General features: G+C 46.0%; 1 protein-coding gene across 1 annotated transcript; it reads right to left on the bottom strand.

Moving 5' to 3' along the window:
- Window positions 1-6,208: 6,208 nt before the first annotated feature.
- LOC140118279 (uncharacterized) lies at window positions 6,209-15,646 on the bottom strand. Its single transcript, XM_072135983.1, has 7 exons — window positions 15,552-15,646; window positions 13,543-13,643; window positions 12,224-12,403; window positions 12,021-12,144; window positions 11,874-11,938; window positions 10,509-10,626; window positions 6,209-8,989 (listed from the first exon to the last, which is right to left on the bottom strand). The coding sequence occupies exons 1-7, from the start codon at window positions 15,637-15,639 to the stop codon at window positions 7,647-7,649; spliced, it is 2,019 nt and encodes a 672-aa protein (XP_071992084.1). The 5' UTR covers window positions 15,640-15,646; the 3' UTR covers window positions 6,209-7,646.
- Window positions 15,647-23,966: the final 8,320 nt, after the last annotated feature.

Here is a 23,966-nt window from a genome sequence, read left to right as displayed (position 1 = left end):
ATAATACTGCCCCCTATGTACAAGAATATAACTACTATAATACTGCCCCCTATGTACAAGAATATAACTACTATAATACTACCCCCTATGTACAAGAATATAACTACTATAATACTGCCCCCTATGTACAAGAATATAACTACTATAATACTGCCCCCTATGTACAAGAATATAACTACTATAATACTGCTCCCTATGTACAAGAATATAACTACTATAATACTGCTCCCTATGTACAAGAATATAAATACTATAACACTGCCCCCTATGTACAAGAATATAACTACTATAATACTGCCCCCTATGTACAAGAATATAACTACTATAAAACTGCCCCCTATGTACAAGAATATAACTACTATAACACTGCCCCCTATGTACAAGAATATAACTACTATAATACTGCCCCCTATGTACAAGAATATAACTACTATAATACTGCCCCCTATGTACAAGAATATAACTACTATAATACTACCCCCTATGTACAAGAATATAACTACTATAATACTGCCCCCTATGTACAAGAATATAACTACTATAATACTGCTCCCTATGTACAAGAATATAAATACTATAATACTGCCCCCTATGTACAGGAATATAACTACTATAATACGGCCCCTATGTACAGGAATATAACTACTATAATACTGCCCCCTATGTACAAGAATATAACTACTGTAATACTGCCCCCTATGTACAAGAATATAACTACTATAATACTGCCCCCTATGTACAAGAATATAACTACTATAATACTGCCCCCTATGTACAGGAATATAACTACTATAATACTGCCCCCTATGTACAAGAATATAACTACTATAATACTGCCCCCTATGTACAGGAATATAACTACTATAATACTGCCCCCTATGTACAAGAATATAACTACTATAATACTGCCCCCTATGTACAGGAATATAACTACTATAATACTGCCCCCTATGTACAGGAATATAACTACTATAATACTGCCCCCTATGTACAGGAATATAACTACTATAATACTGCCCCCTATGTACAGGAATATAACTACTATAATACTGCCCCCTATGTACAGGAATATAACTACTATAATACTGCCCCCTATGTACAAGAATAGAACTACTATAAAACTGCCCCCTATGTACAAGAATATAACTACTATAACACTGCCCCCTATGTACAAGAATATAACTACTATAATACTGCCCCCTATGTACAAGAATATAACTACTATAATACTGCCCCCTATGTACAAGAATATAACTACTATAATACTACCCCCTATGTACAAGAATATAACTACTATAATACTGCCCCCTATGTACAAGAATATAACTACTATAATACTGCTCCCTATGTACAAGAATATAAATACTATAATACTGCCCCCTATGTACAGGAATATAACTACTATAATACGGCCCCTATGTACAGGAATATAACTACTATAATACTGCCCCCTATGTACAAGAATATAACTACTGTAATACTGCCCCCTATGTACAAGAATATAACTACTATAATACTGCCCCCTATGTACAAGAATATAACTACTATAATACTGCCCCCTATGTACAGGAATATAACTACTATAATACTGCCCCCTATGTACAAGAATATAACTACTATAATACTGCCCCCTATGTACAGGAATATAACTACTATAATACTGCCCCCTATGTACAAGAATATAACTACTATAATACTGCCCCCTATGTACAGGAATATAACTACTATAATACTGCCCCCTATGTACAGGAATATAACTACTATAATACTGCCCCCTATGTACAGGAATATAACTACTATAATACTGCCCCCTATGTACAGGAATATAACTACTATAATACTGCCCCCTATGTACAGGAATATAATTACTATAATGCAAAATGGTGGGATAGAACAAAAGTGTAAGCTCACCTGTGGAAAATGAGTGGGTCGCTCCGAATAGATGCTGCTGTGCTCGCCGGGACTAACAAGCCTGGTCCGGTCCCAGGTAGGGTATGCAAGAATAAACAAGAGGAGAAAAGCGTCCTTCGGCACCAGCTTAAGTAAAAATCTTGAAAGTTTATTAGTATCAAAAAAGAGTGATTAAAAACGAAAACATAGTGAAAAAATAACAAAACATGATAAAAACATGTTTGTACAAACAGGACTGGGTGACGCGTTTCGGACCTTTACATTTTTAGCGGTCCTTACTCATACCTGATACCTGGTATGAGTAAGGACCGCTAATTACTATAATACTGCCCCCTATGTACAAGAATATAATTACTATAATACTGCCCCCTATGTACAAGAATATAATTACTATAATATTGCCCCTATACAAGATATTTCCATGGAAAGTATTAATCTACAGTGGTGTGCAGAGGAGCAGTACACAAACCCGTTTAGATACACAACACTCAAACCTATAACTTTTTCCATGTATATACCATATATATTTGAGTATAAGCCAAGTTTTTCACTACAAAAAATTTGCTGAAAAACCCTAACTCGGCTTATACTAAAGTATAGAAAAAAAAACAAAAAGTGTACTCACTTTCCAATACCCGCAGGCAGTTCCTCTTCTATCCATCGATGCTCCGGAATCAGCTCCATGACCCTGCGCAGTCAGCAGCGAGCGGCTGACATCATAGTGCCTGCGACGGACTGCCGAGGACACGGAGCCGATGCTGGACCATCAATGGATAGAAAAGGACCTACCGGAGCAATGATGCATAGAAGGTAACCTGCCTTTGGCATCGTAAGGCGAGTACACTTTGTTTTTTTCCTACAGGCATTATTTTGGGGACAGTGGCTGTAGGCTATATACTGGGTGGACAGGGCTGCATGCTATAAACTGGGGGGAGCAGGGGCTGCAGGCTATATACTGGGGGGAGCAGGGGCTGTAGGCTATATACTGGGGGGAGCAGGGGCTGTAGGCTATATACTGGGTGGGCAGGGCTGCATGTTATAAACTGGGGGGAGCAGGGGCTGCAGGCTATATACTGGGGGGAGCAGGGGCTGTAGGCTATATACTGGGGGAGCAGGGGCTGCAGGCTATATACTGGGTGGAGCAGGGGCTGTAGGCTATATACTGGGTGGGCAGGGCTGCATGCTATAAACTGGGGGGAGCAGGGGCTGCAGGCTATATACTGGGGGGAGCAGGGGCTGCAGGCTATATACTTGGGGAGCAGGGGCTGCAGGCTATATACTGGGGGGAGCAGGGGCTGCAGGCTATATACTGGGGGGAGCAGGGGGTGGCAGACTATATACTACAGGGGCTGGCTGTATACTACAGGGGCTGGCGGGCTGTATACCACAGGGGCTGGCGGGCTGTATACCACAGGGGCTGGCGGGCTGTATACCACAGGGACTGGCGGGCTGTATACCACAGGGGCTGGCGGGCTGTATACCACAGGGGCTGGCGGGCTGTATACCACAGGGGCTGGCAGGGCTGTATACCACAGGGGCTGGCGGGCTGTATACCACAAGGACTGGCAGGCTGTATACCACAAGGGCTGGCGGGCTGTATACCACAAGGACTGGCGGGCTGTATACCACAGGGGCTGGCGGGCTGTATACCACAAGGACTGGCGGGCTGTATACCACAGGGATTGGCGGGCTGTATACCACAGGGGCTGGCGGGCTGTATACCACAAGGACTGGCGGGCTGTATACCACAGGGGCTGGCGGGCTGTATACCACAGGGGCTGGCGGGCTGTATACCACAGGGATTGGCGGGCTGTATACCACAGGGGCTGGCGGGCTGTATACAACAGGGGCTGGCGGGCTGTATACCACAGGGGCTGGCGGGCTGTATACCACAGGGGCTGGCGGGCTGTATACCACAGGGGCTGGCGGGCTGTATACCACAGGGGCTGGCGGGCTGTATACAACAGGGGCTGGCGGGCTGTATACCACAGGGGCTGGCGGGCTGTATACCACAGGGGCTGGCGGGCTGTAAACCACAGGGGCTGGCGGGCTGTATACCACAGGGGCTGGCGGGCTGTATACCACAGGGGCAGGCGGGCTGTATACCACAAGGGCAGGCGGGCTGTATACCACAGGGGCTGGCGGGCTGTTTACCACAGGGGCTGGCGGGCTGTATACCACAGGGGCTGGCGGGCTGTATACCACAGGGGCTGGCGGGCTGTATACCACAGGGGCTGGCGGGCTGTATACCACAGGGATTGGCGGGCTGTATACCACAGGGGCTGGCGGGCTGTATACCACAGGGGCTGGCGGGCTGTTTACCACAGGGGCTGGCGGGCTGTATACCACAGGGGCTGGCGGGCTGTATACCACAGGGGCTGGCGGGCTGTATACCACAAGGGCTGACACCTGCTCTGTATTGAGAGCTCAGCCTACAAGCTTTCTCCATACAATGCCATCAGAATTACTAGTACATACCCAGACATTACACACATATATATGTATACTCACATAAATATGTCAATAAAATGTAAGGAAATACTTTACACATTGCACTTACTATTTATGAGAGTAACAAAGTTCTTTGGGTGGAGAATCAATGTGCAGGGAAGCAGCTGCAGCTGCCTGGCAGGGCTGAGCTCTCCATACACATGGCTTGTAGTCCTCCCCAGCCCTCTCCGTCCCGTCTAGCAGCCTCCTGCTTCCTGGTTGTGGGAGGAGGGGCCGGAGCAGTGCCCTGTGCCTGACCTCAGCGCTGTCCTGGAGCCGTGCAGAGCTCCGTGTAGCTGCTAATCAGCTGTCACACAGGGGCAGCAGCTTCCAACGGACTCTCTGCTGCTGACCCTAGGACAGTGCACGGGCGGCCTGTAGTGTAGGCGAGGCTGCTCTCTGTGCTGATGGAATGTCAGCCTGCACTGTGTCACATACTTCTGCACGGACCGGCCCCAGATCAGTCAGACAGGTCGGCCCACCGGGATTTCTCCCGGTCGAGTTAATGGCCAGTCCGCCCCTGCCTCCCGTCCACAGTAAAACTGATTCCCCGACCAGTGGCGTAACTAGGAAAGGCAAGGCCCCATAGCGGATTTCTGAATGGGGCCCCACTCACCCCTTAAAAAAATATACATACAGTATATACACTCCATATATACACACATACATACACTACCATATATACCCATGCATCATATACATAGACATACAGCATATACACATCACATATGAAAACACATTTAGAGCATATACACATAACAAATACATACATATAGCAAATTTACACAAAATATCCCAGATGTCGGGGCCCCCTGACACTGTGGGCCCCATAGCAGCTGCTATGGCTGCTACCCCTGTAGTTACGCCCCTGTCCCCGACGCTCGTTTCGCCGCTAGCCTTCGTCTGGGGGTAAAGTTCATCTGGCTGCACTACGGTTTCATGTGTCTTCCCACCAATAACACAGTCACTTCCTCACCTGAAACGGACTGTCAGTCCAGGCAGATCTCATTGGCGTGCGTGATCCAGAAGTAGCCCTCCCCCGGTCCGCACTGTATACACACGTACAGCTCCGCACCGTACATTATACACAAACACACACTGCTACGCACTATACACACAGCTTTATACTGTATTCTATATATACACACACAGCTCTGCACCGTGCACTATACACAAACACACACTGCTACGCACTATACACACTGTATACTATATATACACACACATACAGAGCTCTGCACCATACACTATACAAACAGCTTTACACTGTTTACTATATATACACACACACACAGAGCTCTGCACCATACACTATACACAAACACACACTGCTACGCACTATACACAAAGCTCTATACTGTATACTATATACACACACACACAGAGCTCTGCACCATACACTAGTACACTATACACAAACACACACTGCTACGCACTATACACAAAGCTCTATACTGTATACTATATATACTCACACACACAGAGCTCCGCACCGTACACTATACACAAACACACAGGGGCAGATTTATCAAGCTGTCTGAAAGTCAGAATATTTCTAGTTGCCCATGGCAACCAATCACAGCTCCCCTTTAAAATATTCATGAGCACTGGTAAAATGAAAGCTGAACTGTGATTGGTTGCCATGGGCAACTAGAAATATTCTGACTTTCAGACAGCTTGATAAATCTGCCCCACACTGCTACGCACTATACACAAAGCTCTATACTGTATACTATATATACACACACACACACACACACAAAGCTCCGCACCGTACACTATACACAAACACACACAAAATTAGCCATTAGTGGATGACTTTTTATTTTTAAATCTGAAATCAAGTGATAACCCAGGGGACACTAGAGAAAACCTGACAAGGGTGAAGTTTGAAGATGCAAAAAAGGTGCAAGCAATATAAATTATATACGTGCCCCAAAGTGTGCTAACAAATTCCACCAGGTCCGGGATTCATGGTGTAGACTCTTTACACCTAATTAGGATCTCAGGTGACATCATAACAGCTAAAGAATAAGGGAAAACACAATAGACCCCAACACAAGGAGATGAGTCTCAAACGGAAATGTTTATTAACAGCTGGTATCAAGTATTGTCTCGTATATCTGTGTGCAGTATCTGGATTTATGTCCTGTACCTATGAGGACATTACACCAGGAGCATATGTTATGTGGATCAGTTGCAGTGTTAATCCACATTAGAAAAAAATCCATCAATCTTTGAAAGAGGCCCGTGCTCCACTAGGAAACCAGTCGCCACTTCAACAGACAGAACTTCAAAAATGGGATCTCTAAGCAGAAGAGAAATTACCACTTGGTCAGACAATGGCACAAGTGTAGCATGAATCGATTGACTTTTTGTGGCTTGTGTCAACAGATCAGGCTGGTGAAGCATGGGAATTGTTTTTTTTGGACGCTATGGGGCTCATTTACTAAGGGTCTGCGGACCGCATTTTCGCCAGGTTTCCCGACGATTTCCATGTTGCGCTGCATTTAACAGGGGTTTTTGGCGCACGCGATCTTATTTTGGTGCATCGGCGACGGCTGTCACGCGACAAATTGGGGGGTGGGCCGTCGGACGATCCAACGGATTTGGACAATGTGCGGGATTTAACATCACAAATTGTGTCGCAAGACATGCACTCACATACACCGGGAAGGAGAAGGTGAACTCCGGCGGACCTCAGCGGGGAAGCGACAGATGCAGGATCTCGGACGCACGATGTTGGTGAATCGCGCCGGACTTCATCTTAGTTGGACCGTCCGGATCGGGGATCGCAACAGGACCTGGTAAGTAAGTGTGCCCCTATGGATTTTCTGATACCTGTGCCTGAATATTTGGACAGTAGCACTTAGTGAAACATGGTGGTTGCAGCAGATGAACTCATTTAGCAGGACATTGGTTGGTTCCAGCAATATCACTGAACTTTGGTCTTGGTTTCTTGGCCTTCACAGTTCCCAGATCTTAATCGTTCACACCATCTCTGGGATGAGGTAGAACCTCAGAAGCGGTTTATATCATGCCTCCATCTAACTGTGAAAAGCTGACCCGTCTATATTGGTTGATATTCCTGCAGAATAGTTTCCAAACCTCATGGAATATGTTCTGGGATGAAATGCTGCTGTGCCATGTTCTGTGGAGATCCAACATGCTTCACCATGGACATCACTGATAAAGTGGTCAATCTGGGAATTTGTCGGGGGAGACAATATACAAAAGGAAAATGGCTACGTCGCCGCGTGTGTTCTTTCATGTTTAACAAGATTTGATTTCTGAGTAAAACATTTTCCACATAGGGAACACGAATATGGTTTCTCCCCTGTGTGGACTTTTTGATGTTCCACAAGACCTGTGTTCCTAGAGAAACATTTGCCGCACAATTGACATGAATATGGCTTCTCTCCCGTGTGACTTCTCAAATGTTTAGCAACATCTGATTTTTGAGAAAAACACTTCCCACAGACTGGACACGGATAGGGCTTCTCCCCTATGTGACGTCTTTGGTGTTGAACAAGATGTGATTTTACAGTAAAGCACTTTCCACATTGTAAGCACGAAAATGGCTTCTCCCCTGTGTGAATTTTCTGATGGTCAACAAGACTGGATTTCTTATTGAAAGATTTTTCACATTGCGTACATGAAAATGGCTTCTCCCCCGTGTGAGTTCTCAGGTGTTGAATGAGACTTGATTTTTGAGTAAAAAACTTCCCACATTCGGAACATGGAAATGGCCTCTCTCCTGTGTGAAGTGTTTGATGTGTAAGAAGAGTTTTTTTGAGAGCATAACACTTGCCGCATTCTGAACATATAAAAGGCTTCTCCCCTGTGTGAGTTCTCTGATGTTTCACAAACTTTGATTTGTGAAGAAAGCATTTTCCACATTCTGAACATGAAAATGGCTTCTCCACTTTGTGAATTATCTGATGTGCAACAAGTTCTGATTTCTGGATAAAACTTTTGCCGCATTCCATACATGTAAATGGTTTTTCCCCTGTGTGAATTCTCTGATGTTTAACAAGGTCTGCTATCCGGAGAAAGGAATTTTCACATTCCGAACAAGAAAATAGCTTCTCCCCTGTGTGAATTTTCTGATGTTCTAAAAGATTTGTTTTCCGGGTAAAACATTTGCCACATTCTAAACATGAATGTAGTTTCTCTCCTGAGTGAATTCTCTGATGTCTCATAAGATCCGAGTTTTGGCTAAAATGTTTTCCACATTCTGAACATGAAAAAGGTTTCTCCCCTGTGTGACTTCTCTCATGTATATAAAGTTTTGATTGTTTAGTAAAACATTTACCACATTCTGGACAGGAGAACATTTTCCCTCCGGTATCGGCTTCTGGGAGATCTTTCATATCCTTGCTGTGACTTGGATCTTGCTCAACAGTCTGTGGTACATCAGAAGATTGGGCCCATAGAATAGGATTACATGATAAATCTTTGCTGAGGACATGTGAGGGTATATCTGGCGTCATGTTGTGTGATTCATACGTATCCTGGGTGTAGCCACAATCATCTGCTTTAAGATTTGAGGCCATCAGGAGTTCATCTGAGCTCTGGAAACACAGCTCTACAAAGAATTAAATTAACATAGTTAGTTCTCTTATAATGATGTTATCTCTGATGGACCTCAGCTAATGCTCCTTGTTTTGTGATGCTGTATAGTTTCATTTCTGTGTGAATAAAGCGATTTAAAAAATTAATAAATATATGATGAGTGGTGGCAGCTAAAATCACTCAGGTTCTGGAGGAGAGAGAGCTGGCAGAGGGTGGTCCAGCATGACCCGGCTTGCTCCCTTCCAAAACCTAAGTCCATGATCCTGACAAATATTTTATAATTTTCTAGATAATGTCTAAAATGCACATAATGGCCTTACAAGTTTAATCAAATCAAAGGACAAGGGAACTGTCAATCTGTGGAATAGCTGAGCTCAGGCGCTTGTCACAGCAGGGACAGCAGAGAGCTTCAAGAAGGGTCTAGATGCCTTTTACATCTAAATTACATTGACGATTATGTTATATAGAATTATTTCCCTTAAATCCCTTCCTCATCTAATCCCTTCCCTTCCTTGGTTGAATTTGATGGTGAAGTGTCTTTTTCCAACCATATAAACGATGTAAATTGCACGCCATGTAGCATGATTACATTACTAGGTGATGTCCCCCATATAGCGCTTTACCAACAACTTTTCTGTTCCACCCACTGAATGTGCACACTAAGCACAGCTGAGGATGTACAGTTGGGAAAACACGTATTTGATACAATGACGATTTCACAAGTTATCCTGCCGACACAGAATGGAGGAGTCTGTAATTTCTATTGTAGGTCACTTCACCTGTGAGGGACAGAATCTATAAAAAGCTTATTTTCTTAAAGTTTTGTTGAGCCAGTTCGCATAATTTGTGCAAACAGTTTAGTTTGCTATGAATTACTTTGGTCCCAATTCAAATGTTTCATATACAGGCGGTCCCCTACTTAAGGACACCCGACTTACAGACAACCCATAGTTACAGACAGACCCCTCCGACCTCTGGTGAAGCTTTCTGAATGCTTTACTATAGTCCCAGATTGCAATAATCAGCTGTAAGGTGTCTGTAATGAAGCTTTATTGATAATCCTTGGTCCAATTACAGCAAAAAATGTTTAAACTCCAATTGTCACTGGGGCCATTTTTTTTGTCTGGATCTACAATTTTAAAATATACAGCTTCGACTTACATACAAATTCAACTTAAGTACAAACCTCCAGACCCTATCTTGTACGTAACCCGGGACTGCCTGTAGTGAAGGAATGACATAAATGGTGCGGAGACAGTGGGTGCTGCACTTGGAGGGGGAGAATAGGAGTCCAGAGAGGGGCTGAGCTCTACCGTGATATCACCCATGACCTGTGGAGTTCTCTAGGATACTGTGCTTTTGTGATGGAGGGATAACTGGGATTTTGGGCCTTGTCAGTTGATTTTAAGTGACTGACACCCTTACTGCATGGGGGAACTGATCGCTGGATCACAAGTGGTGAAATAGGGAATAAACCATTGGATTACATTTCTGCAGAGTCTACACAGCTTTATTCATCAGTCACTACTCACCTGGGCAGACACCTGCAGGGACGTCCTCCTTACTCTCATCCTCATCACTCACAGACATCTCTTCTTTTATGGTTACGGCTACAACATCAATATCCGGATCTATCTCCTCATTCACAGACTGAGAAACAAAAATGATAGGAGCCAGAAGATGATGGAGGAAATAAATAATTCTATATTTCTATAGCAAATAAATAAGACATTACAAAGCAATAACATGGTCAGATGATACAATACAGCGAGGGCCCTGGTCCCCAGAGCTTACAATCTATGAGGAGGAGGTCCACAGGAGGTGACAGAGCTTGTACAATGGTCACAAGAACTTACAATCTATGAGGAGGAGGGAACACAGGAAGTATGTCCCAGACCACATGTCCTGTCTATGGTCACCTTCGCTCCTCCATCTCCACCTCTCATTACACAAGTATAATACATACAAGTACAAGAAGGAGGGGAGGGTGAAGTAGACCCCCAGCCCCGTCAGCACCTACTAAATGCAAGAGACAAAATCCAAACGGTGCTTCAAAATTCATAAAACATAACTTTTAATAATGAGTTCAACAAACCAGCAAAAGAGAAAAACTGTCTGACCAGTGGCACAATCAACCAGATGCTGCATTAGCTAATGACCAGTAAGAACACATACCTGGTGGGCTATGTCCAACGTTACCCATGAAGGTTCAGGAGGTCAGGAGTGCAGGTGTATGACAATACTCTAGATTAAGGGGTGATGCAAACCGAGGTCGGTGAAAAGAGGGTAGGAGAGACAGGATGGCGGGGTGTATAACATGTAAGCTCCGGGGGTGCATAGGAACAGATAATGTTGGGCGGAAACCTGAACAGACCCTAAAGTGGTGGCTGGGGCCTAGGTCGCCCTAAAAGTCCTAACCTTGGAGACACAGCCCTAAACAGCTGCCAACCCGACCGCAACCTGTCCCTTGAATTGGGCAAACTATCCTTAGGCTATAGCACCAAGAGAGACAGATATAATAGTGTGCCCATATAGGGGTCAAAGATTCTAAAATTCGGGGTCAGATATGCCTAGAGGTGTTAGGTCAATATGTACCCTACATGCCATGTTTCGTCTACAAAGGCTCATCAAGGGTATGATAAATGACCACTAAATCTCATAGCAAAAATAAGAGTAGAATGTAACGGATTGCGACTGTGTCCATGCAATCTGAACACGGGGTGCTTAGAACATCACAGATTCAGCCCTGCGTGCCCTACTGATGAGGGCGATCGCTGATCGGCACAATCGCTCTGTGTGCATTGCCTGCTGGTCACAAGACATATAATACAGAGGGATAAGACTGAAGACTAGGAGGTCACAGGCGTCTACAGGTCATAGGGGAGATCTCCACCTACCTGATCATCCTGTGCTAGAAGAGGACGGGGACATCTCTCCGGGGATCTTCTCTCCCTGGATGTGACTGTAGGGATCACATACAGAGACTGAATTCCTTCTTCTATACAGATAATGAGGGGACACGTGTCTATAGTCCTGTCTATTACCTGGTGATGTGAGGGGCCGGGGGTCCTCCATCATGACGTCCTGGTACAGATCCTTGTGTCCTTCTACATACTCCCACTCCTCCATGGAGAAATAGACAGCCACATCCTGACACCTTATAGGAACCTGACACACACAATGGGTACAGTCACCACCCGGCGCCTCCAGTTACTGTATAATGTCCCAGCATTCCCAGCAGTGTCACCTCTCCAGTCAGCAGCTCCGCCATCTTCATGGTCAGTTCTAGGATCTTCTCTACATTGATTGCCTTGTGACTCCAGAAGTCAGGTGGAGGCCCTAGGATTGGAGTTAGGATTTTTCCCCACTTTTCAGACACAGGGGCCCGACAGCGCTCACTAGACGTCTTCTTCACTAATGTGTAATCCTGGTTATGGGAAGACACAGTGTAATGGAAAACCAAAATGGAGTCGAAGATACAACATGTCTTCTCTTGAAAAGACAGTTCATGTAACTTTATTTCAACTGTGAATGAACCCAAGCCAACATAGCTTATCCTCATTTGACACTCTGTTAGGTATCACATATTTCTTGGATGCGTCCATCTTCTTGGTTGCTTTCCAATGGAAATTGGCCACTTCCACGGGAAACTATACCATTAGGAAAATGATAAGAAACACATATGCATACACATGTCTTTCCACATAGTTTGGTGACGCAGACATAGGGTATAAAAACTCGGGACTATCACCTAGCGGCAGAACAGAAGAGAATACATTAGTCTAGAACAGAATTGGAATTGATTAGATTAGAACAGAACAGATTTGAAGGCTAGCTATATACTGTTGCGGTTTGTATCTCTGTGGGACGCCTAGAGAACAAACCTGATGATACCTATCAATACCTGTCATTCTACTGCTTGGTGATAGTCCGTGAAGGTCATCAATGATGCTGGACAGAGTTGTAAGTTGATAAGCCCGTGAAGATTTGTATGCCGGAGCTCATCAATGAAAGTTGACAGTGTTTTGAGTATTATATTTTATTTAACTCTTTATGTACTTTTGTATTGCAATAAACCTTTTAAATATTGTTGACTGTGTAATTTTTCTTGTTCTATAACACGAAATCCAAAGAACCTGTCACTCTTTGTAATACACACAGGAATAATATCACTAAATACAGGTCCATATTGATGCTCTATTTATATACTGTGGTCATTGGCTTGAGAAAGCGCAGTTTGGTGCTTCACGTCCTGTCATTTGGTTTGCACCTCCCTGTGTATCCATTTGCTAACCATGAAGAAAATAACTTTCTTGTGTGTACTGCTGTATCTCTCTAGGATTTTTATACTATATTAATATCAGACCCTTGAGATCCCCATTGATCAGCCAATTTCAGAAAAATCCAGAACCTGAATGCAGAGATAATGGAGATGGAGTTCCATTACTTTCCATAATCTCATTGATTGATTATCTCTGGAGATTGCTGGAATGGGCTGGAGAACCCCTTTCATATAATCTGTTATTACAATAGACAATTATGAAATTTTACACCAAAATCTCTCACCTCTCCAGTAACTTGGAAGATTATTTTCAGGGTGAGGTTTAATAACGTCTCTGCCATCTTATCCGAGTTCCTCTTCATCCTTGATGCATATAGAGTCGAGTCTATTAAAAGAACAACAAAATCCCATGAAAAAAAACATACACATATAATAAGGCGGAACCTATAAGGAGATAGTAAGGCTGAGTTGTGATGGGTTCTCTTCCTTTGTATGGTCTTCTGTATGATTAGTACGTTGCAGCTCGTCCAGGCAGCTCCTTCATATTTGTGGTCAATGCAGTTGAAAAAGATGTCCCACCTTGATGAAACCCGTGCAGCCGATCACTGGTTCCAGTACATACAGCATCTGACCATTGTAGACCATCACGAGCAGCAGTGGTTTCACGAGGTCCATACTGGAAACACTACTGCGACCAGCATTGTGATTGCAGCCAGAGGTGACAGTAATTTTTTTCTGGCAGAGTAAAAATACTCTTCTTAATATTTCTGAGGAGCATTTTGTAGTCAAGAAGGAGTACAAAATTAGCAGCAATAATTCCGCAGATTACGCAGCGCTGCACAGAGTTAACCACATCAATCCCTGTCCCCATGGGGCTCACAATCTAATCAACCTACCAGTATGTTTTGGAATATGGGAGGAAACTGGAGGAAACCCATGCAAACATGGAGACAACATACAAACTCTTTGCAGACGTTGACTCTGGGACTTGAACCCAGGTCCGCAGCGGTACAAGGTTGTAATGCTAACCACCGAGCCACTGTGCTGCCCATGGGCATAAGTCTTAAAAGTATTTTGTTCCCTGGTGCAGGTCCCTAAACCAGCTTGTGTTTTGGCTTGGGGTCCCCATCCTGTGACCCCAATGCTGTCTGAGAACATGTAACATCATTGTGCACGTGTAATAAATCAAGGTGCCCTCTCTTTGTTTCAATTCTTGCAGATGCCTTGTTGTACAGGACTTGGGACACTGTGTTTAGGTTGTAAACCCCAGCAGCACAGCACCTGCTGCTAATCTATGGGCCCCTGTGTGCTGTAGCTTCACAGGCTGTTACACTGTGCTGGAACACTCCCCCCCCCCCCCTCTTACTGTGTGCTGGAGCTTCCTCTGCTGCAGAGAGAGGAAGGTGAAGTGTTGAGAGAGCAGAAGAGAGGAAATGACAGCCTGTAAAGCTACAGCACTGAGGGGCTCTGATAACCCCCCCCCCCTCCACCCCCCAGACCTCTTGAGGCTCATTTGTATAATTTTAAAAGTTGATTTTAGACAGAAGGAGGCCATGGGTAGCAAATATAAGAAGAGTACCACAGTTGTGGTGCCTGGATCTATGAGTAAGGCTACTTGTACACTGACATGTGCCTGGCCGGGCAAGCACATGGCTACACTCTCTATGACAATGTTGTATCTTCTCCCCATGCACAGAGCGCTACAAGTGGCTCTGTACCGCCACCTCGCGTACGAACCGGCACAAAGACCTGGCTCATTCGCGTGAACGACCTGAAACGGCTCACTAAGCCCTGCCCCTTAACGGCTCACCACACCCCCTTTAACCCGATAATACCGGGTTAAAAGTGGAGCGGTGCGGGGCGCCTGGGAGCCGTTCAGGAGCCCGATGAGCCGGCTCTTCTTAGTGAGCGGAGCCTAATGAGCCAGCTCACTAAGAAGAGCCGGAATTCCCATCACTAGTCCCCACAGTGTGAATGGGGTTGTAGGGTCCCTTCTTCATGATGGATTTTGATGGTAGATTTTCTTTAAGAGGAACCCATGAGCCAATCAGTGCTCAGAGTCCTAACCCCCTCAGCCTGTGATTGGCTGATGACCTCTGCTAGTGTTTCCTATGGTGTCAGGAGTCAACCAGGAAGAGAAGTAGTGACTAAGCCTGGTGCTGCCACAACAGCTGTGAGAGGGCGGAAGTCCTGCTCTCTTATATTTCTGGCCCCTTCAGAGTCCCAGGACATAAACATAGAAAAGCCACAATCCCACATCACACCAAACCCTGACTGCAAGGATCCCCTCTACCTGTGTACAGCAGCTGGGAGATGACAGGACCTGCGATGATGTCATAGTCATGTGACCAGTCATGTGTGTGGGCGGAGCTGTAGGTCATCGATCGCTCCGCCCCTTTTCCTCATCACTACAATGTCTCAAAGTGGGACAAAAATTCCAATAATTGCGTCAGACGTGACAGAATATCGGAGCAGAATGAAGAGGTGAATAATCCCAGAAGGTTTCCCTGAGGTAAATATCCTGCATTCTGACTGGAAATCTATTAATTATGGATAAAAAAAAGAAATAAATCATATTTTGTAATATTTTTAGAGCTCGTTAACCATTTCCCTGCCAGACATTTCTGGACATATTGTCCCGTTATTGGCCAGAACAATTTTTACCCCCCCCAATGAAACACTTGCCTCAATTTCAAAATTGCATTATGGAGATTATAGACATAAGCACCTCCATGCAATTTTGATTCAAAATGTAAAATTTTATTTTAAAAAAAAATTGACTTTGATTGCAAAAAATGTGCTCCAAACAGAAAATAATGTGCTTCTAAACCTCCTAAATGTTATAGATGAACATACGTTTATAGATGCTTCATAGTCATATGTTCACATGAATAAATCATCATAAAATCACTAAACTTAAGTAACCAAAAATCTGCTTTTCAGATTTTAAAACAGTCACAACCTGTAAAATATAAAGATTACATAGATTAAAACGTAATGAACCCCTAAAACCAATATATTTATCTGCAGGCAGACAACCTGGTGATTGCATTTGTCTTGATAAACAGTTGACAGCCTGGAACACTACCGTCATGCAACTTTGTGACACACACATTGGGGCACATTTACTTACCCGTCGCGTTGCATCCGCCAATCTGGAATGTCCGACGAGGATTCGGAGATGCTGCGATTCACTTACATCATGCGCCTGATTTCTTGAATGTGTCGCTTCCCCGCTCAGGTCCGGCGGTGTTCACCTTCTTCTTCCCGGTGCATGTGAGTGCTGATCTTGCGACACAATTTGAATGTTAAATTCCGCGGTTTGTCCTAATCAGTTGGGTTGTCCGACGACCACGCCCCCGATTTGTGTTGCATGAAAGCTGATGCGCCAAAGTGTTCTCTTGGGTTTTAGTTAGCAGTCTTAGAACCCTATGATCTAAATGTGAGTTAGGCAAAACTAGTGGCAGGAAAACGTGTGAATGTGGTTGCATACATAAAATCTTAATCACTGGTGCCCTGCAGTGATCAAATTCTGTATGTAGAACAAGTGTGCTGGAGACTACTATTGTAACAAATGTACACATTGGGGCTCATTTACTAAGGGTCCGAACGCTGCACTTTTGTCGGGTTTCCCGAATATTTCCGATTTGCACCGAATTGCCCCAGGATTTTGGCGCACGAGATCGGTTTGTGGATCGCCATCGGATTTCACACGTCAGAAATCGGGGGGCGTGGCCATCAGACAAACCCGACGGGTTCGGAAAAAACTGAGAATTTAAAAAGGATTTGTGTGGCAAGATCAGCACTCACATGCACCAGGAAGAAGGTGAACTCCGGCGGACCTCGGCGCAGCAGCGACACCTGCTGGATATCGGGTGCACGATCTTAGTGAATTCCGGGAGACACGAATCCTTGTTGGACAACGCGTTGCGGGATCGCGACTGGACAGGGTAAGTACAGTGCCCCAATGTGTCATTTATTTAGAAAATATGAGTGAAAGAAGTTACAATGTATTACTCTTATGAATTACAGATGATGACTCATCACTGACACCTAGTGTCCAAACTATATAGTGCGCTCCATTTCGCTCACTACAAAGGGTCTTGTCAAAGGTGATTAAAGAATAAAAAATAAACACCAAATCACTCCTTAGGGGATATTATTAATTAATAACAGACCATCGATATTGGAATAAGTTAACCCTAGGTAGTAGTAGTATCATGTCCGGGTGATATAGTCTCCCCTACTATTTACCTGTGCACTGATCAAGGCAGCTGTTGTCTGTAAGTATGGTTCATATATAAGGCGCACTGGACTATAAGGCGCACCTTTGATTTCTGAGAAAACCAAAGGGTTTTTTGTGCGCCTTATAGTCCGAAAAATACGGTACCCGTAATAAATAATTTGTATCTTATTGGTTAATTAGACTGTAGAGTTTTAATCATTTTTGTGTATTGTTATTCACGTTGTGTTACTTTTTTTTAAAAGTATACAAATAAAGATTTTTAGTCTTAATACACGAAACTTTTCTTTTTGACCAATGGGTGTTAGTGGGGCCTTTTTTGTGATAATTGTAAAAGTTGAATGAGGACCCAGTCAAACACTCATCCACGATTTTTTTTTTCCTTTTATAACATTCAGGAAATTCAGGACGCACTTGAAGGTGACTGTCTCTAGACATCGAAAGGAGCAGTGTGAGAGTACTGGGAGGTGACTGTCTCTAGACATCGAAAGGAGCAGTGTGAGAGTACTGGGAGGTGACTGTCTTCAGACATAGAAGGGAGCAGTGTGAGAGTACTGGGAGGTGACTGTCTCTAGACATCGAAAGGAGCAGTGTGAGAGTACTGGGAGGTGACTGTCTCTAGACATCGAAAGGAGCAGTGTGAGAGTACTGGGAGGTGACTGCCTATAGACATAGCAGGGAGCAGTGTGAGAGTACTGGAAGGTGACTGTCTCTAGACATCGAAAGGAGCAGTGTGAGAGTACTGGGAGGTGACTGTCTCTAGACATCGAAAGGAGCAGTGTGAGAGTACTGGGAGGTGACTGTCTTCAGACATAGAAGGGAGCAGTGTGAGAGTACTGGGAGGTGACTGTCTCTAGACATAGCAGGGAGCAGTGTGAGAGTACTTGAAGGTGACTGTCTCTAGACATTGAAGGGAGCAGTGTGAGAGTACTGGGAGGTGACTGTCTCTAGACATCGAAAGGAGCAGTGTGAGAGTACTGGGAGGTGACTGCCTATAGACATAGCAGGGAGCAGTGTGAGAGTACTGGAAGGTGACTGTCTCTAGACATAGAAGGGAGCAGTGTGAAAGTACTGGGAGGTGACTGTCTCTAGACATAGCAGGGAGCAGTGTGAGAGTACTGGGAGGTGACTGTCTGTAGACATAGCAGGGAGCAGTGAGAGTACTGGGAGGTGACTGTCTCTAGACATAGCAGGGAGCAGGGTGAGAATCCTGGGAGGTGACCATCTCTAGACATAGAAGGGAGCAGTGTGAGAGTCCTGGGAGGTGACTGTCTCTAGACATAGCAGGGAGCAGTGTGAGAGTCCTGGGAGGTGACTGTCTCTAGACATAGCAGGGAGCAGTGTGAGAGTACTGGGAGGTGACTCTCTGTAGACATAGAATGGAGCAGTGTGAGAGTACTGGCAGGTGACTGTCTCTAGACATAGAAGGGAACAGTGTGAGAGTACTGGGAGGTGACTGTCTGTAGACATAGCACGGAGCAGTGTGAGAGTACTGGGAGGTGACTGTCTCTAGGCATAGCAGGGAGCAGTGTGAGAGTACTGGGAGGTGACTGTCTGTAGACATAGCAGGGAGCAGTGTGAGAGTACTGGGAGGTGACTGTCTCTAGACATAGCAGGGAGCAGTGTGAGAGTCCTGGGAGGTGACTGTCTCTAGACATAGCAGGGAGCAGTGTGAGAGTACTGGGAGGTGACTCTCTGTAGACATAGAATGGAGCAGTGTGAGAGTACTGGCAGGTGACTGTCTCTAGACATAGAAGGGAACAGTGTGAGAGTACTGGAAGGTGACTGTCTCTAGGCATAGCAGGGAGCAGTGTGAGAGTACTGGGAGGTGACTGTCTGTAGACATAGCAGGGAGCAGTGTGAGAGTCCTGGGAGGTGACTGTCTCTAGACATAGCAGGGAGCAGTGTGAGAGTCCTGGGAGGTGACTGTCTCTAGACATAGCAGGGAGCAGTGTGAGAGTACTGGGAGGTGACTCTCTGTAGACATAGAATGGAGCAGTGTGAGAGTACTGGCAGGTGACTGTCTCTAGACATAGAAGGGAACAGTGTGAGAGTACTGGAAGGTGACTGTCTCTAGGCATAGCAGGGAGCAGTGTGAGAGTACTGGGAGGTGACTGTCTGTAGACATAGCAGGGAGCAGTGTGAGAGTACTGGGAGGTGACTGTCTGTAGACATAGAAAGGAGCAGTGTGAGAGTACTGGGAGGTGACTGTCTTCAGACATAGAAGGGAGCAGCGTGAGAGTACTGGGAGGTGACTGTCTGTAGATATAGAAGGGAGCAGTGTGAGAGTACTGGTAGGTGACTGTCTCTAGACATAGCAGGGAGCAGTGTGAGAGTACTGGGAGGTGACTGTCTCTAGACATAGCAGTGAGCAGTGTGAGAGTACTTGAAGGTGACTGTCTCTAGACATTGAAGGGAGCAGTGTGAGAGTACTGGGAGGTGACTGTCTGTAGACATAGAAGGGAGCAGTGTGAGAGTACTGGGAGGTGACTGTCTCTAGACATAGCAGGGAGCAGTGTGAGAGTACTGGGAGGTGACTGTCTCTAGACATAGCAGGGAGCAGTGTGAGAGTTCTGGGAGGTGACTGTCTTCAGACATAGAAGAGAGCAGTGTGAGAGTTCTGGGAGGTGACTGTCTGTAGACATAGCAGGGAGCAGTGTGAGAGTTCTGGGAGGTGACTGTCTCTAGACATAGCAGGGAGCAGTGTGAAAGTACTGGGAGGTGACTGTCTGTAGACATAGCAGGGAGCAGTGTGAGAGTTCTGGGAGGTGACTGTCTCTAGACATAGCAGGGAGCAGTGTGAAAGTACTGGGAGGTGACTGTCTTAGACATAGCAGGGAGCAGTGTGAGAGTACTGGGAGGTGACTGTCTCTAGAAATAGCAGGGAGCAGTGTGAGAGTACTTGAAGGTGACCGTCTCTAGACATTGAAGGGAGCAGTGTGAGAGTACTGGGAGCTGACTGTCTCTAGACATCGAAAGGAGCAGTGTGAGAGTACTGGGAGGTGACTGCCTATAGACATAGTAGGGAGCAGTGTGAGAGTACTGGAAGGTGACTGTCTCTAGACATTGAAGGGAGCAGTGTGAGAGTACTGGGAGGTGACTGTCTCTAGACATCGAAAGGAGCAGTGTGAGAGTACTGGGAGGTGACTGTCTGTAGACATAGAAGGGAGCAGTGTGAGAGTACTGGGAGGTGACTGTCTCTAGACATAGCAGGGAGCAGTGTGAGAGTACTGGGAGGTGACTGTCTCTAGACATAGCAGGGAGCAGTGTGAAAGTTCTGGGAGGTGACTGTCTGTAGACATAGCAGGGAGCAGTGTGAGAGTTCTGGGAGGTGACTGTCTCTAGACATAGCACGGAGCAGTATGAGAGTAGTGGAAGGTGACTGTCTCCAGACATAGAAGGGAGCAGTTTAAGAGTACTGGGAGGTGACTGTCTCTAGACATAGCAGGGAGCAGTGTGAGAGTACTGGGAGGTGACTGCCTATAGACATAGCAGGGAGCAGTGTGAGAGTACTGGAAGGTGACTGTCTCTAGACATTGAAGGGAGCAGTGTGAGAGTACTGGGAGGTGACTGTCTCTAGACATCGAAAGGAGCAGTGTGAGAGTACTGGGAAGTGACTGTCTCTAGACATCGAAAGGAGCAGTGTGAGAGTACTGGGAAGTTACTGTCTGTAGACATAGCAGGGAGCAGTGTGAGAGTACTTGAAGGTGACTGTCTCTAGACATTGAAGGGAGCAGTGTGAGAGTACTGGGAGCTGACTGTCTCTAGACATCGAAAGGAGCAGTGTGAGAGTACTGGGAGGTGACTGCCTATAGACATAGCAGGGAGCAGTGTGAGAGTACTGGAAGGTGACTGTCTCTAGACATTGAAGGGAGCAGTGTGAGAGTTCTGTGAGGTGACTGTCTCTAGACATCGAAAGGAGCAGTGTGAGAGTACTGGGAGGTGACTGCCTATAGACATAGCAGGGAGCAGTGTGAGAGTACTGGAAGGTGGCTGTCTCTAGACATCGAAAGGAGCAGTGTGAGTGTACTGGGAGGTGACTGTCTCTAGACATAGCAGGGAGCAGTGTGAAAGTTCTGGGAGGTGACTGTCTGTAGACATAGAAGGGAGCAGTGTGAGAGTACTGGGAGGTGACTGTCTCTAGAAATAGCAGGGAGCAGTGTGAGAGTACTTGAAGGTGACTGTCTCTAGACATTGAAGGGAGCAGTGTGAGAGTACTGGGAGCTGACTGTCTCTAGACATCGAAAGGAGCAGTGTGAGAGTACTGGGAGGTGACTGCCTATAGACATAGCAGGGAGCAGTGTGAGAGTACTGGAAGGTGACTGTCTCTAGACATTGAAGGGAGCAGTGTGAGAGTACTGGGAGCTGACTGTCTCTAGACATCGAAAGGAGCAGTGTGAGAGTACTGGGAGGTGACTGCCTATAGACATAGCAGGGAGCAGTGTGAGAGTACTGGAAGGTGACTGTCTCTAGACATTGAAGGGAGCAGTGTGAGAGTACTGGGAGGTGACTGTCTCTAGACATCGAAAGGAGCAGTGTGAGAGTACTGGGAAGTGACTGTCTCTAGACATCGAAAGGAGCAGTGTGAGAGTACTGGGAAGTTACTGTCTGTAGACATAGCAGGGAGCAGTGTGAGAGTACTTGAATGTGACTGTCTCTAGACATTGAAGGGAGCAGTGTGAGAGTACTGGGAGCTGACTGTCTCTAGACATCGAAAGGAGCAGTGTGAGAGTACTGGGAGGTGACTGCCTATAGACATAGCAGGGAGCAGTGTGAGAGTACTGGAAGGTGACTGTCTCTAGACATTGAAGGGAGCAGTGTGAGAGTACTGGGAGGTGACTGTCTCTAGACATCGAAAGGAGCAGTGTGAGAGTACTGGAAAGTTACTGTCTGTAGACATAGCAGGGAGCAGTGTGAGAGTTCTGGGAGGTGACTGTCTCTAGACATAGCACGGAGCAGTATGAGAGTAGTGGAAGGTGACTGTCTCCAGACATAGAAGGGAGCAGTTTAAGAGTACTGGGAGGTGACTGTCTCTAGACATAGCAGGGAGCAGTGTGAGAGTACTGGGAGGTGACTGTCTCTGGACATAGAATGGAGCAGTGTGAGAGTACTGGGAGGTGACTGTCTCTGGACATAGCAGGGAGCAGTGTGAGAGTACTGGGAGGTGACTGTCTGTAGACATAGCAGGGAGCAGTGTGAGAGTACTGGGAGGTGACTGTCTCTAGACATAGCAGGAAGCAGTGTGAGAGTACTGGGAGGTGACTGTCTGTAGACATAGAATGGAGCAGTGTGAAAGTACTGGAAGGTGTCTGTCTCTGGACATAGAAGGGAGCAGTGTGAGAGTACTGGGAGGTGACTGTCTCTAGACATAACAGGGAGCAGTGTGAGAGTACTGGGAGATGACTGTCTGTAGACATAGCAGTGAGCAGTGTGAGAGTTCTGTGAGGTGACTGTCTCTAGACATAGAAGGGAGCAGTGTGAGAGTACTGGGAGGTGACTGTCTCCAGACATAGAAGGGAGCAGTGTGAGAGTCCAGGCAGGTGACTGTCTCTAGACATAGCATGAAGCAGTGTGAGAGTACTGGGAGGTGACTGTCTCTAGACATAGAAGGGAGCAGTGTGAGAGTCCTGGGAGGTGACTGTCTCTAGACATAGCAGGGAGCAGTGTGAGAGTACTGGGAGGTGACTGTCTCTAGACATAGCATGAAGCAGTGTGAGAGTACTGGGAGGTGACTGTCTCTAGACATAGAAGGGAGCAGTGTGAGAGTCCTGAGAGGTGACTGTCTCTAGACATAGAAGGGAGCAGTGTGAGAGTCCTGGGAGAGGACTGTCTCTAGACATAGAATGGAGCAGTGTGAGAGTACTGGGAGGTGACTGTCTCTGGACATAGCAGGGAGCAGTGTGAGAGTACTGGGAGGTGACTGTCTGTAGACATAGCAGGGAGCAGTGTGAGAGTACTGGGAGGTGACTGTCTCTAGACATAGCAGGAAGCAGTGTGAGAGTACTGGGAGGTGACTGTCTGTAGACATAGAATGGAGCAGTGTGAAAGTACTGGAAGGTGTCTGTCTCTGGACATAGAAGGGAGCAGTGTGAGAGTACTGGGAGGTGACTGTCTCTAGACATAACAGGGAGCAGTGTGAGAGTACTGGGAGGTGACTGTCTGTAGACATAGCAGTGAGCAGTGTGAGAGTTCTGTGAGGTGACTGTCTCTAGACATAGAAGGGAGCAGTGTGAGAGTACTGGGAGGTGACTGTCTCCAGACATAGAAGGGAGCAGTGTGAGAGTCCAGGCAGGTGACTGTCTCTAGACATAGCATGAAGCAGTGTGAGAGTACTGGGAGGTGACTGTCTCTAGACATAGAAGGGAGCAGTGTGAGAGTCCTGAGAGGTGACTGTCTCTAGACATAGAAGGGAGCAGTGTGAGAGTCCTGGGAGAGGACTGTCTCTAGACATAGCAGGGAGCAGTG

This window comes from Engystomops pustulosus, chromosome 1 (assembly GCF_040894005.1).
Source record: "Engystomops pustulosus chromosome 1, aEngPut4.maternal, whole genome shotgun sequence".
In the NCBI taxonomy this organism is placed as follows: domain Eukaryota; kingdom Metazoa; phylum Chordata; class Amphibia; order Anura; family Leptodactylidae; genus Engystomops; species Engystomops pustulosus.
Note: the sequence above shows the minus strand (reverse complement) of the source record. Positions and strands in the feature narration are given on the sequence as shown.

Excerpts from the sequence above, each read along its gene's own strand:
- LOC140118279 (XM_072135983.1), bottom strand. The coding sequence starts at position 15,639 with ATGACCTACAGCTCCGCCCACACACATGACTGGTCACATGACTATGAC. Across the intron at positions 13,644-15,551 it reads CTCCCAGCTGCTGTACACAG|ACTCGACTCTATATGCATCA; the intron begins GTAGAGGGGATC and ends TTCTTTTAATAG. Across the intron at positions 12,145-12,223 it reads CGGAGCTGCTGACTGGAGAG|GTTCCTATAAGGTGTCAGGA; the intron begins GTGACACTGCTG and ends TGTGTGTGTCAG.